We start from the raw sequence: 14,568 nt of genomic DNA, 5'->3' as shown, positions 1-14,568 counted from the left end.
TTTTTCTAGCTGTCTCATCTAGAACAATTTATTCTTCGTGAGCTCTTCTATTACCCAATATATTAGCTTTATTGATCCTCTGTGGTGTGCCTATTTTAGTCTCCCTTTACGATTCTCAATTGTTCTTTCATTTAATATTTTATATTGGATAGTATTGACGACGCCGTAGTAAAATAATACTAAGACATTATCTAAGTCTACTAGAAACGTGCATTATTAGAAACAAGGTTTTCAAAGGAATAATAAAACCAAAATTTAAAATAGGAACTGATTTATTATATACACAATTATTTACACCGGAGCTCAGCCTACTTACCTAAATGGCCACTTGAGCAAAATTATTATTAAGTATTATGCATCACTGACTTAGTATACGTTATAAACTAGAGAAACGAATAGAATGTGTTAGTATCGTGGACGGTGTAAAATCACATGTTCTTGTCATAGATAAATTCGTTTGTTAAATTCCAAATGTGAATATAGAAATAATGAATAAAGGTATAAGATACGAAATAGTTCCTAATTAAAATAAATGAAATGGAAAGTAAAAAAACAATGATTGTAAAGACTTGTAAAGAGATAAAATTAGTAGACCCGAGTAAATAGTTTGGTCTAGTTAGTAAAACTATCGTGTGTTTAAAACAATGGCTTAAAATTTTGACGTTTTGAGTATTAATGTTGTGATCTCAAACATTTAAAGTTACTCACTTAAATTACTATTTAACTCGCAGTAATCACGGTTAAAAGACAAAAGGCGCTATAAACGCAAATCATCATCTGATTCACTATCACTTCCGTCAATAATAGCTTTGTGTATCTCTTCTTCAATATCCAAAGCACTTTGATGCTTATCATCTGCAGCCAATTCTTTATACGCCACCTTTATATTATCATTATAATTGTTTCTACCATAGTTTTTCTTCAAACACGTGCTTAGTACATAACAAACAAATAAACCGCATACAAAGAGAACTATCGAAAGAATCACGTTAACTTTGTATTGCCAATTTGCGTCATTTAGCTGAGGTAAGATTATGTTTGGATAGCAATAGAATTTAGGTTCAGCATCTGTTAAGTTGACGATTTGGGCATCATCCAAGCAGGAAGAGCATTGGCTATTGTGTGGGCCAACGCACGTGGCACAGGTGTAGTGACAAGACAGACATATCAGGGGAGAGGTGTAGTTAATATTCGGTTCCATATCTAAAGCTTCCGAAGCTGTCGGCTTGTTATCACCCTGTCGCTTAATGACAGGCGGTCCAGCCTCCAAAATTGTAAGGTTACGTCGCCTCGAAGTACGCTCCAGTATTTCCCCTGCGTACGTACCATCCGGACAACTCGCATAGCATCGACCGTCGTACAAGTGCAAACCCTTCGCGCATTCTAATGGGAGAGAGAACATGTATATCAGTACATGGGACAAGAATACCGAAACCACCCAGCACCGTCCCAGCCTCCATGCACTTGCGTCGACAGCATGATGCAGAAGTTCCAGCTCCAAGTTCGTAGACACAGACAATGAAAACAGGTATTGAAGGGAAACGTTTAGTAAAATCTCGTCACTGATCTCAAATAATTTTGTTGATAAATTTAAAACAAACAGACGTCTCTAGTGCTTTTTGCATGCCGGAAAGAACGTGCACAAAATTAAATGAAATCAGGAAATACTGGGCAAAATTAGATATGAATCGTGAATGTGAAACAAAAGTTGTTACAAGTAGGAATTAGTTTAGCGGAAAGCGGAGATACTATGAATGTTAAGCACGTAACAAGCGAAGCGGGACATGCAACAAATAACATTGATCACACATTTCTAAAGTTAGACTAATAACAATTATACGTCAGTTTGATTTATACAACATTTAACTGCCGACATTGATCAGAGACAAGACTTCAACATAAATGAAAATCTGTATTGATTTTGTATTAAAAGTTTTTCTTTTATTATATTTCCATCCACATCACGTTCAATATATACAAATTTAACATTTACATTTATAAATACAATTTTGGTAGCTACTTAACGCCGAATGGTGAACAATTTTACATGTATACAGCAAAATTGTTATAAAAATGGGATTCTTAACGACTTCTAGTACATCGAGCGATAGTTAAAACGTGATACAGCATTTTATTCTAGGCTACATCATCTAGGCATTTTTACATACTTAGACCATTTAAGTTATATTAACTAGCAGTCGATGAGAAATCTTGATCGATCAGTCGTTTTAAAATTTACATTAATGAGCAATTTGTACAAGTCTCCAAATTTTATTTTACTATTATCTACTTATTATGTACAGTTAATTTTCACATATATATGGATTGGCAATCACCAATATGATCACAACCACATTATGCAGTATTCATTATGTTTCTGGAACTAATAATATAAATTTCTGTAAAAGCCTGTTTACTTTTTACAATCTCTTATTAAGTCATAAAAAACGTGATATTGCAATGTTATGCAAACACGAACCAATTGATAAGTTGTTCGACTTGTTAAGCATGTGCGAAAATCCGAAGACAACAAAAAAGATTTTATAAGAAAAATGTAATTTGAGGTGGAAATAAAGCGAGGGTCACGTACGTAAGGTTGATACATGATCGCAATTTAAACCCGACCGGTCGATTCTCCTCTTCCCATCCTTTATAAATCTGCCAAGACCGCTGATATAAAAAGTCTTTAGCGATCTGATATATTGACGATAGTTAAGTATCTTTTACTATTGTTTGTAGCTAGAATTGCAAACATATAATAATGAACGTATTTGATAATGTAAATAAACGTAGTAAAATGTCATATTCGAGAAAATGTTAAGTGCACAGGCCATCACATATAAAGCCTATAATAACACGAACTTATCTGCCTAACAAAATCCCCTTCAACTTATTATAAACGATATGTATGATTCCACACAGCGCGCTGAAGATATTTTACTTAAAATTAGTGTTTAAAGTAAGTTTGAGCGAATGTAAAATATCCACACTGCGCTATCAGATCACCGATTAAACACTAATATTTATTGATTGAAAGATGTAAATGCGTACATTTGGCATCGTAATTTGTGCTCTTTGGTTAATGGCAAATAAAAGATTCTATAAACTTAACATTTCATTGTTCAGTTGTAAATTTGACCTATTGTAAAGTATGTTAACATATTGACCTATTGTAACATATATAACTTATTTAATAAATATGTGATTTATAAGTACGAACCGATTTTATTATTATTTATAACTTGTTTTGTGATTTTATAAAATATACTGTGGGCCCTGGGCAAATACATTACGACTGAGGTGACCCAATAACATGAACGGAATTTCGATTTTGATTTTTATGGTAATGGTCACGTGACCAAGCGTGAGCTCGTTTCATTTGAGTGGTTGTAACACGCCTGACGCAAAGTATTTTACCAAGGGCCCTATTATGCTCATTTTCCTGTCCACTTAAGGCGTATTTATTGATATAAAATAAAATATGATTACGCTTACATAATAAAAATATTATTGTTAATAGTAGGAAAAAATTACGTAAATTGATTTAAACACGCAATAACTATTTACTAGTATATATCCAGGTCAATAATCACAAATAAATTTTACATTCAATTAAATTATTCATAAAATAGATATAGAAGTATCGGTACGTGACTTACATTAAGTACCACAGAATATCTATTAATTATTATGCTATATTATTACTACATCCACAATTTTCTACTGTCCTCTATTATTACACCTTGGGCCACACAAAAACGAAAATGCTTAGCTCTACCAACGACAAATTATGAAAAAAAAATATAATGTTTTAAAAATTATTGTTTAAAAATTTTGAAACGTAATCGCGGGTACTTGTCTAGCCGCAAAACTTAGGAAATTTCTACTACAGTTCTTAGTTGATCATCTCCTTGGGAACCAATAGATTTGGTCTGTTTTATGTAGCCCATGGTAAGCCCTTGAGCGTCAATCAAGCAAAATGGACGTTTTGTAATACACAATATAAAATTATGTAATTGCACTTGTTCCTAGCTCTTAATTTTGCCGATATAACAAAATACACAAGTAATGTGGACTTAACCACAGTAATTTAAAAATACAACTATCTAAGGTAAATAACATTGAACACCTTTCTTTATTATTAAAATATTTTTAAATTACTGCGACTGAAAAGTCCGAAGATTCGAATACTTTTTTCATTGTTAACGGGCTCGAGTTTATAAATTATGACAAAAAGTTTTACTTCGAAGCCTCCGGACTCGACTAAATTATCTAAATTTCAGTGGCTTATTAAAATATCTTAAGTACTGGGGGAGTGACGTGGCAGTTCAAACAGTTTGTTACAAAGGTACAAAATAAAATTAATTAACAGCTTGTACTTATGTAGATAAATAATACAATTTACTAGATCACGAGCCTCGATAGTACGCACGGGGCGAGCGAGTCAAAATATTTATTACTATGAAGTTTAAGCTCAACTTTGATTTAAGGTTATTCAAAGTAAGGTAAGTATTTGTAAAATTTTAATACAATAGGCATATTTGACAATATGGAAAATAAAGTGTTATTGTGAGTAATCCGTATAAAGCATGGCTTTAAAAATGATATACAGAAAAACAACTTTAAATGTTGATTGTCCACTGCCCAATATTAGGATGTTCCTAATATTGATCTCGGAGTTAATTTCGTCGAATTCTATTTTTTATCGAAATAAATGTGTATTTGTGTAATTTAAGGATAATAATAAAAAGGTATAATTTGGATTTTACACGTTTACAAGCATGACAAGAGAAATGTTTGAATTATATGAATTAAAAGCTAATATTTAACACAATTAAAAATAACAAACTCTACACACAGTCACTAATAAATTATCCAAAATGTTTTTTTTTAAATTCTTGTCAAATAGCGTATTGAAAGCTATTATATAATTATATTAAATAATTAAATTGATTTGAGTTGTTCAGGAAAATACTGAAAGCCAGCTGACAGTATCACAAACATGTAAACGTATACCCAAAAGCAAGTCCCTAATTGATGCGACATATTGTATACGACAAAACCACCAGAACTTACTCCATTTCACATAGAATAGGTATTGAAGTCAACTTAACAATGTAAAGTAACTTGACGATATACAATCAATCTAATATTACCTAAATTACTTTACGTAAAGAACTTGAACTTTCTACATTGCAGTGTAAAACAATTTTTTTTTATTTTTCCATATGAGATTATGAATGAATTCGCTCACCCGTGGCTAACTAATTCGAACCGCCAGTAAGGCTGGCAATTAAACCTACCTGCCTCTCCCTAAGCTGATACCAGTTAGTGTTAAATAAGCGTCGGCCGCTGTAAGTATGAGGACAAGTAAACACAAACCTAAACATTTATGTGGAGCTTGGACGGCGTGTGTGGCACACCCGCTTCCGGCCATTCCATTTCCAGGACTTTCTTCACGTATCTGTAAGTAAAGTCAATTTCATATTATATTTTAGTATTTAAACTGTAGAGTGCCGTTTAGCGTATTTGTGGTTGGACGATACTGTGGAACAAAAACCTAGATAAGTAAGGAAGGGACACTCTTCGGAAGGTGCGACTGCGCTTATATATGTACTGTATATAATCATTGTTTTTGGTATTATAATTGGATTTTGGTTACGTACAGAATTAGATCCTTATTTATCTATTCCATTGTTTGGATATACATTATATAAGACTTTACTTATGTAACGCAACAGCACTTGTAAGTTACAATAGTATTACTTAAGCCCCAATTCCTTGCATTGGGACGGCTAAGTTACAGTAAACTTATAAAGATTAAAGTATTAGTTATAAAATTTTGAATTTGGTTGAATAAGTTAAAATATAGTAGAAAATATAAGATGTTAATATTTATTATAGTTATTTATAGCATTTAAATATATTGTTTAAACTAACTACGTTTTCAGTTCTGTTAAAACGTAGAATTATAATTGAATTCGTACCAATATTGACGTTTCCAGAGCTCAGAATAAACGAAATATCTATGCAAAGAGAAAAATATTTTTAAACTTAAATTTCGTTTTATATCATCAAAACGATTTGAGTTTTGAATGTATAACATCTTATTCGATTACCAGCGATAATCATTTTAAGTTAAAAGGCACAAAACGCTTATCTCCTACAATTGGTATTAATTGTTTTGTCTAGTGACAATATCAGCAGACAAAGCTAAAGAAAATATTTAAAGACATTTATTTTCATGAAAACAATGAATAAAAACGCCAAAGACAGTTGCTATTAACCGGGATTTATTTTAGCAGTAAATGGTCCGACCGACAGGCGTTGCACATAATGTCTTCCCATCTTTGGTTTCACAAGTGAATTGCACTTAACCGATTACTTCATTGTGGCTAAATTTATTTTCTTTATAATACGAATGTATTATTAATGAAACAAAACGTTATTGTGAGTAACAAATAAGATTGAAAAAAATCCTTTAAATACACAATACTCCTACAGGTATTTGGGTAACTTTTACCCATTTCTTACAAACATAGTGTAAAACGAAAAACTTGGCGATTAAAAAGAAAGGCGGAGAGTTCATTGCCAGTTCTCTTCCGTTCTATGCCATTGATTTGAGAACTGGCAATAAATGTAAAATTAGAAGCATTTAATATATGTTTCTTTTTTGACGATAATAAGTGTCGTTGTGTTACCTACATGAAAAAATGATTTTGGTTTTATAAAGTTGGTCGAGAATTAATTTCATAACAATAAACCACCAATATGATTTTATGAAATACACTTTTTTAAGTATTGCGTGTATATTTTCGCATTCACCTCGCTTAATAATACGTAATAAAATTATTCATTGTAAAGTTACTCTTTACATCATTTAAAAAACGTATACAGACAGATTGAACTTACCGCGTGTGAGTCGTGCCAGACGAGAGCCAGGTCATCATCTATGGAGTTGTGTTTGGGTTCCTCTGATGGTTCAGGTGGCAGATGGTTGTTTTCATTTGTTCCACTCCAAGACGGAATTTCGGGAAACTGGGGACTTTCAGGAGACGCGTCGTTATCTTGCGGCGGCGTTTCAGTACCGTAGAATATTAATTCCCATTGGCTTAATGGCCCCGCTGTAATTTATAAGGTGTGTTAGATTTTGGAAATGGTCTTGGATTCTCGTGTAAATAGGTGTTCTGTGGGGCTTATTATTTCAAATTAATGTAAGAACATAAAATTGTATAATTTATTTAAATATATATATATATATATATAATAGGATTAAGTTTACAATGTTCTTTTGCATAAAATAAACAGACTTTTTATTTTTATTATTTTAATATAAATTAAAAAGGAAGACCTATTGTGTTCTTGTGTAAATGTTTTATTAAAGGAGATTCTCTAGGGTCTTTCATTATATCTCAATATTATTATAAAGCTAATAATACTTATAAAGTTAAAAACAAATTATAGGGACGTGTAAACATGCTAACATATGTGTTTTGGAAAGAGACAATATTATTATTGTTATTCACAGCAGTTTAAGAAGGAAGCCTACAGTTACAAAACAGCAGCTATCTACTTAGAAATATCACTATTAAACAGGAAAAACCTGCTCTCACAATTCTACATAAAATTCACAGAAACAAAACAAATGCAAACACTACGAAAATCGCAACCTATTTCAAAATAAGCGAAATTAAAAAAAAACACACCGTCAGACGAATTCCTAATGAAAGTTTCACTGAAAAAATTGCGCACACAACATGCAATTGCGGTATGCAGAACAAAGGTAATTGACGTGCAAGTTCGTACAGCTGAAATAAAACGGTCGGCAAACGGACAACATGCATGTACCGTTGGCTTGCAGCGGCGCCGGATATATTCTCTGGATTTTCGGATATTGCTCGAATAGGCTTGACATCTTGCGTCCTCTAGCGTCAGCCAAAGGGTCCGTTAAATCTCCCCGCAAATTCATACTCAAATCTGGGGCCGTCGTTCGCAATGTCGAGCTTTCTATCGGCGAACGAGTTGCCGGACGGCTCTGTTTTGATTTCAGCGCATTTCTGTTGGGATTCTTGGAATTCTTATTCTTTTTTCGCTTCACTAATCCCACCGTGTAGGTGGGAACTATTGGGATGGTCTTCCCTTTGTTCTTTCGTCCCGCTTGCACTACGACGGGTCTCGTCGCGTTACTCTTACGTATTATTGGATTTCTGAAGGGTATTGGATCGTTTTTAGCAGCCGGTATGCTCGTTCCGTAGAAAGTTAATGACCAGTCTTGTAATGTCGCTCGACCTATGGTATATACAAGGTAAAATGCTTTTCGACTCTCAAAGTTTAAATTGATTCAACTGTAATAGAATTGACACCGGAGTTTAGAAAGATCTTGATTTACAGCTAACGCTTTAGGAGGCTTCAAAGTTGAAATCGATAAAGTTTGTAATCTCCCGTGAGTCTGTAACTAAATTGTATTGCAATTTCTCTCCGATCGCATTTGAGTTGAAACGTTCGCGATAGTTTCATTATTCACAGGATTTGCTGGTTATAAAGGATTAAGATCGTTTATAATTAGTTTGCAAATTTGAGGGTTTATTGTGCAATTAAACTATCGAAATTATTTACTTCCAAAGATTAATTTGTATAGCTACAAATATGAGTTAGATAAAACATTGTTTTGATTGAAGCTGAGATTATTATATACGTTTAGGACTAGAAAATATCCATATATTTAGAACATTTCATACATACCCATGAATCTTCCCTCATTAGAAACTTCAAGCAGCCACTCGCCAAGGGGTGATTCGCCCCACATGTGAACTGACATGAATGGCCAGGAATTGAACCCAGCGCGCGACAAGTCGTGCTGTCTGTAAATAATCACCTAGTTTAGCTAAACTTAACCTAGTTTCAGAAGAGATGCTTTGTTTATCAAGCAATTTACAAGATAATTTCAGATACAGATGACGTACCTATTTATTATATGCAGATGGAGTATTATTACACAATTTTGTTTATAGTTATTGTAAAAAACTAAACTTAAGACCGTTTAGTAAATTTATTTTTGTAATCAATAAACCAGTGTTAGCCTAGTGGCTTTAGCCTGCAACTCTCAGCCTTGAGGTTGTAGCTTGGAAGCCTGGGTGTGCGCCAATGTACTTTCTATCTGCGCCCATCTGACACTCGGTCCGTACGGTTAAGTAAAGCATCGTGAGGTAACCAGCATCAATAAATAGTGGGCGGGTGTTAGGCACAGAGAGCTGTTCACCTACATGCCTATTAGAAAAACAAATGATCACGAACTGGGTACAGAAATCTGAAGCCTAGACCTAAAAAGGTTATGGCGATACTTCTTAATACACTAAACTTTAAGCATGATTGATTATACAGCGTATATTAAAACATCTCAATCATTGACTATTTTAACGTAGAATTTTTTTATGAAAAATTTACTGCATAAGGAAAAAGGAAAACTTTTCAATATCTTCATGAAAAACTTAAAGATGTTTAGTTCTTCTATAAAATGTATAGTGTACATTTTATAAGATGCTCGAAGCGGTCTTATTACTACTTAGTTGAAGGAATACGGTAATGTTTTAAAATAAGCTACATGAAACGCGCCAAGCGGCTTTTCTCTGGATTTACGAGTTCACTGACAAGTTGAGCCACTTAGAACGATTTAATTTTCGAACATAACTTACATATATTAGCTGAATTTACGTTACAAATGATAATTAGAAAACGTTCTATGTTTATTTGATTTGATCTAAATATTTAGGTTCTAATGTCGTTTAAAAAATGTCGATACGTTTGTTTTAGTAAGAAAGTAAGAAAAATTTCATTACACGTAATAGAAAAGATATACAGTAAAATGAGGAAGTGCACTAACCCTCGAGGATTCGCTGTAGTGCGGGCAGCTCTCTTCCATTTGACATACTTTTAATTAATTAGTAAAATTATGCTAAATTAACATTTAGTATAATTTTACTAGTACTGTACAAGACAGGTTAAAAAGATGTTTTGAATCAAGAGTGAATATTGTTTGTGAGAAAGTAGAGAAAGGGCCTCTGAAAGAGATAAAGCGTAGGGTGTAGCTATGCGATCCGTTGAGTTGCGGTATATGTAGGTTTGCGTTGCGTATGATGTGGTATGGTTGGCCATTAAATATAGTTGTCTGAGCGTTAGAAATTTTTAATAAATAAATGTAATATTGTAATTGTTGTTAGTAAAAAGGTTTCACATAGTGCATATTAAGAATTGGGCACGCTAAATTTTCAGCATTGAAAACGATGTCGCTCCACTCTATACCGAGATCCAGTAAAATAATATCGACTGACATTATGCAGTACACACTACTTGTAATGTATATGGATCGGAAGGTTTTCTGAGGCATTTAAATAGATTCACAAGTTTGCGAACACAGGTAATTTATTTGAGGACCCATATAGTCTCGAATCAATGATTAATACCAGTTACTTGGTAGTACCAGTTTCCAGGAAGGGAAAGCATATGGCTACTACATATCAAAGTTTACCAAACCAAACCCCATCTCGTCTATTAAATTCCCTGTTTAAACCTTATCTGTTTTAATATTAAATATTAAATTTAGTTTTACACGTATTGACGAAAGGAGATTATTTGAATTTGAGAGATTTGGCGGAGACCTAATTAAGCTAGTAGTGCGGCTTGTTCCCAAGAGTGCCAGTAAAAGACAATTGCTGTAATAGCAAAATAAAAGAGTTTCGCATTTGGGAGCTCGAGATAAAATATGTCATTGAAGTACACAAAAAATAGCGTTGTACTATGAACACTGCCCAGGGGCAAACCACGTGACCACCTTCTCTAATTTATTGCAATACCCATGAATTCGAACTCTATTAGAATAATAGGACTGAAACCAACGGTCAAAAGCTTTAGCTAGATCAAGAAAAATACCGATACATCTTTGTCCTTCATCTTAGAACTTATAGTCCAGTAGTTACATCTTCTGTAGATCTATTATGTCGGAACCCGAATTGATTGTTTGTAAGCATAAGTTCTTTTTCTAATTAATTAGGTATTTAGACGTAAATTATTTTCCTGTAGTTTAAGCGAGGGTTGTAAGAAGAGAAATGGGATGATAGTTGGAAATTTACATTTCATTGCCGGCTTTATAGGTGCGTGTGATATTAGTTATTTTCCAAGGAATAATTCTAATTTTGCAGATATAAGTATCTGCACTCTGATAGTCTTACAAAAGTTATCTACATGAATAAATGATATCCCATGGATAGATAAATATCTTTTTTGTTACCTGGGCGTCAGTAAAGTGACGCGAGTACCAGCTGGCGAAGTGAGCGTGATACGTAGGTCACCACGTCGAGTCGCCGATAACGATACTCGCGCTTGGACATGCTCTAGGTAGTTTACCCCGGGACAGGCGCTTACGTCCAACTGAAATAAAATTAAGTGTTAAAGAAGTGATGAATTTTTTTCATTGTTTATTAATCCAGATAGAACAAAGAGTTAGAAGCGACCACAGTAAATAATTCATTTATATAACTTAGATACACACAATATTGAGTGCAGTCATATTGAATTTGGTTAAGAGAACCTACTTAACATAATTTTATTCTATATTTCAAAAATACGTTATATACATAATTTTCTACCGCTTATGTAACATAAAATTTTAACAGGTTAAAACGAAACGAAACACCGATATCAAATTTTCGTATTTGCAAAACCAATCACTCTTTCGTCACAGTCACAGTTAATTGAGAAAAATCTACTCAAATAATTTCCTCTGCTCTCCAAAATAGAAGCTACACATGAATCAAATCACCTCCTAAACATTTTGAATGATAGTTCTAGAGACCTCATGAAACGTTATTACTAATTGTTTTTATAAAACTCGAAAACAAGATACATTACATTTAACATTTAATTTTTCTTTAGTTATAAAACCTTGTTATGGGGTCTGTATTAGTTTTTTTCCGTATATGTTGTGTATACTTATTTTTCATGAACATGCATGTTCTATGTTTTTTTAATGTAATGTTTTCTTTGTAAGTAAAGTACTTATGCCTTGTATATAAATAAATAAACATAAATACTAATACTTTCCATCAATTTTGAACCATACAAAATGTCACATACTAACCCGTAAAGATATTGACGACTTCGGCGGTACAGCTCTCTGGGGCGTTGAAGCGGCCAGTTCACACCTTCGTTGCGGAGGTACAGTCTTCCAAGACCTGGCAAGCCGTACCATGCCTGCTGCATCGAGAAGCCCGTAGCCGAACGAATGAGAAACGTTCCGACCGACACCGTTCACTCGCCATTCACCACCAGTGCTCAGACGTTCCGGTCGTGCTGTTCGAACCACTGTTCATACGACATTAATTTAAGATTATTATTTATTTATTCATAAAACAAATACTTCCACTTTAAAATAAGTAGAAACTTACAAACAAACATTTTAGCATTTCAATCATAATCAAGTCAAAACCGTTTAGAACAACATACCGGTTATATTGACCAAAATCAAAGGCGGCGGGTAAAAATATTAGGTACTTAATAACAACGTCATCAACTTTTACGACCATCGGTTTTTACGACCAAATATAAGTAGTCCCTTCGACGTCGTTATATCAGATTTTGACTGTATTACACTTCATATATTCAAATTGCGTACTTATACATGTTATAAGTTTGTAGGAAGTACTCCCTAGAACTAATGAATTTATTTTGGTTATTCACCACACATAGTAAAAAGCTATGCACTGGAATTTCCTTTATAAAAATTATATTTCCTACGAAAACGGAATCGAGTCAAAAACTACCTGCCACGTCTCGATATCTACAAAAATGCAGTAGAATGTTATTATCTTTTGTCATAAATAAATTATGATTGCAGTAATAATATGTTAACACAATTTCAGAGTAATATTTATTCCATACAAATATTTTTTTTTTTTTTTATAAAATATGTTTGTTTATCTGTATTTCACGTCTTTATTCGTAATTTTTTGAGCTACTGTTTTAGGTAGTGGATATTAAAATATAGAAATTGGGTAATTATCAGCTCGGGCATTAATTTGTGAAGGTAACACAATACTTATGTTTTATTTCGTGTAAGATTTGTATTGCTATATTATATGCAGTCTTAAAATAGCTCCAACTAAGCGATAACATTTCGCAAACAATACGACGTAATTGCATCAAAACTATTTCAGTTAATTTTCGCCTACATCAAAAATTTTATTTGAAGCAAAACATTCATTAAGAATAATTAACATTAACATATGTTTGCATAATTGTTAATACAAACATATTGTAATTTTCGAACCACTTAATAATAATATTTGTATGATTTACTAAAAAGAGATTTATATTGATTATTAACTTCGAGGTTTCTTAAAGTTCGTCTCTTTCTGATAAATGTTGTCTACGCTGTGATGAAATAGCACAGACGAGTAATTTAGCCAATGCAGTGAAAATAGGCTGGTTATATAAATATGTTAATTGTCAAATATTAACATTATTTAAAAATCGAATTTTGAAACGTAAATATGAAAGCTGACTGACTATACAGTAATCGAAGTATAATTACATTGATTCTCGGTAAAACTTAGTCAAATGGAATGCCCATGGAAAACTAATATTGATTTAATCACCATGTTCTAGACATACAGATAGAAAACAAAGAATATACAATCTAAGAAAATCTATCTAGTTTATATACTAAATTTTCCATCTCAATCGGCATATACATGTTTTACTGTTTTAGTATTTTTTGAGTGAATTCCTGTATTAATATAATGACCAACTTGTTTTATAATGAGCAAGCAAGACCGTTAATACATTATTGTACATACATACATAACCGGAAGTAATAAAAATTTAATTATAATTTGTTGTTGTATTTATCTTTTGTTTTTTAACTCACATTAACCCTTCGGTTTGTTTCCAAAATAAACGTGTTTTTAAAACATAAAATAAAAAATTGGCGTGTATTAGATAGCCTACGGTTCAACGTTATTACAGTTCATACGATAAAAATAACGCGAATAATGGATTTGGATTTTTAATACGGATAAACTTATAATACATATCGCAATACTGAAAATTCCAATCAACGAAAATATAAAAATTTAATATTATTAAAAGGAAGATACCTTTAAGAGAAATAAGTTTTTAAGATAATTAAACCATTATGTATACATTGGAATTTATTTTGCAAAAATACTTCAAATATATATTTCAAATATACATATTACATATTGTTTTTTGCCTATTACTAAATGAATCTTCAGTAATCAATCAGATTAAATTATGTAAATAACAACTAATTCTATTTTAACTGATTTATAATTAAACATTCGTAGATATGAACCAAATTTGCTTAAAGGAGTTTATTTCGCAGGCAGCTTTTTCTTTTATTACATACAGAATATGTCACATAACCGGCAAAGAAAATAGGATTACCGTTTATCTCGTGCCAAATCTTTCTTTGAAAGCATTTTCCGCTAAAAAGGTAAGGCGATTTTACCTTGAAATAGTTAAGTACATCTTAAGTCAAATGGAACGGAAGTG

General features: G+C 32.5%; 1 protein-coding gene across 5 annotated transcripts in view; it reads right to left on the bottom strand.

Annotated features, from left to right (window-relative positions):
• Nucleotides 1-260: 260 nt before the first annotated feature.
• LOC123706629 (furin-like protease 1) overlaps nucleotides 261-14,568 on the bottom strand; it is a 159,660-nt gene continuing 145,352 nt past the window's right edge. For 4 of the 5 annotated variants that reach the window (XM_045655900.1, XM_045655898.1, XM_045655897.1 and 1 more), the window contains exons 10-16: nucleotides 12,134-12,357; nucleotides 11,285-11,424; nucleotides 8,743-8,861; nucleotides 7,849-8,289; nucleotides 6,913-7,124; nucleotides 5,383-5,464; nucleotides 261-1,383 (exon numbers count right to left, since the gene is read on the bottom strand). In XM_045655900.1, coding sequence (XP_045511856.1) covers nucleotides 758-1,383; nucleotides 5,383-5,464; nucleotides 6,913-7,124; nucleotides 7,849-8,289; nucleotides 8,743-8,861; nucleotides 11,285-11,424; nucleotides 12,134-12,357 — 1,844 coding nt within the window. In that variant the 3' untranslated portion in view covers nucleotides 261-757. The remainder of the gene's footprint in view (nucleotides 1,384-5,382; nucleotides 5,465-6,912; nucleotides 7,125-7,848; nucleotides 8,290-8,742; nucleotides 8,862-11,284; nucleotides 11,425-12,133; nucleotides 12,358-14,568) is intronic. The other variant, XM_045655901.1, reaches the window with a different exon arrangement.

Source organism: Pieris brassicae, chromosome 3 (assembly GCF_905147105.1).
Source record: "Pieris brassicae chromosome 3, ilPieBrab1.1, whole genome shotgun sequence".
NCBI lineage: Eukaryota > Metazoa > Arthropoda > Insecta > Lepidoptera > Pieridae > Pieris > Pieris brassicae.
The sequence above is the reverse complement of the archived record's forward strand: the minus strand, read 5'-3'. Positions and strand labels throughout refer to the sequence as shown.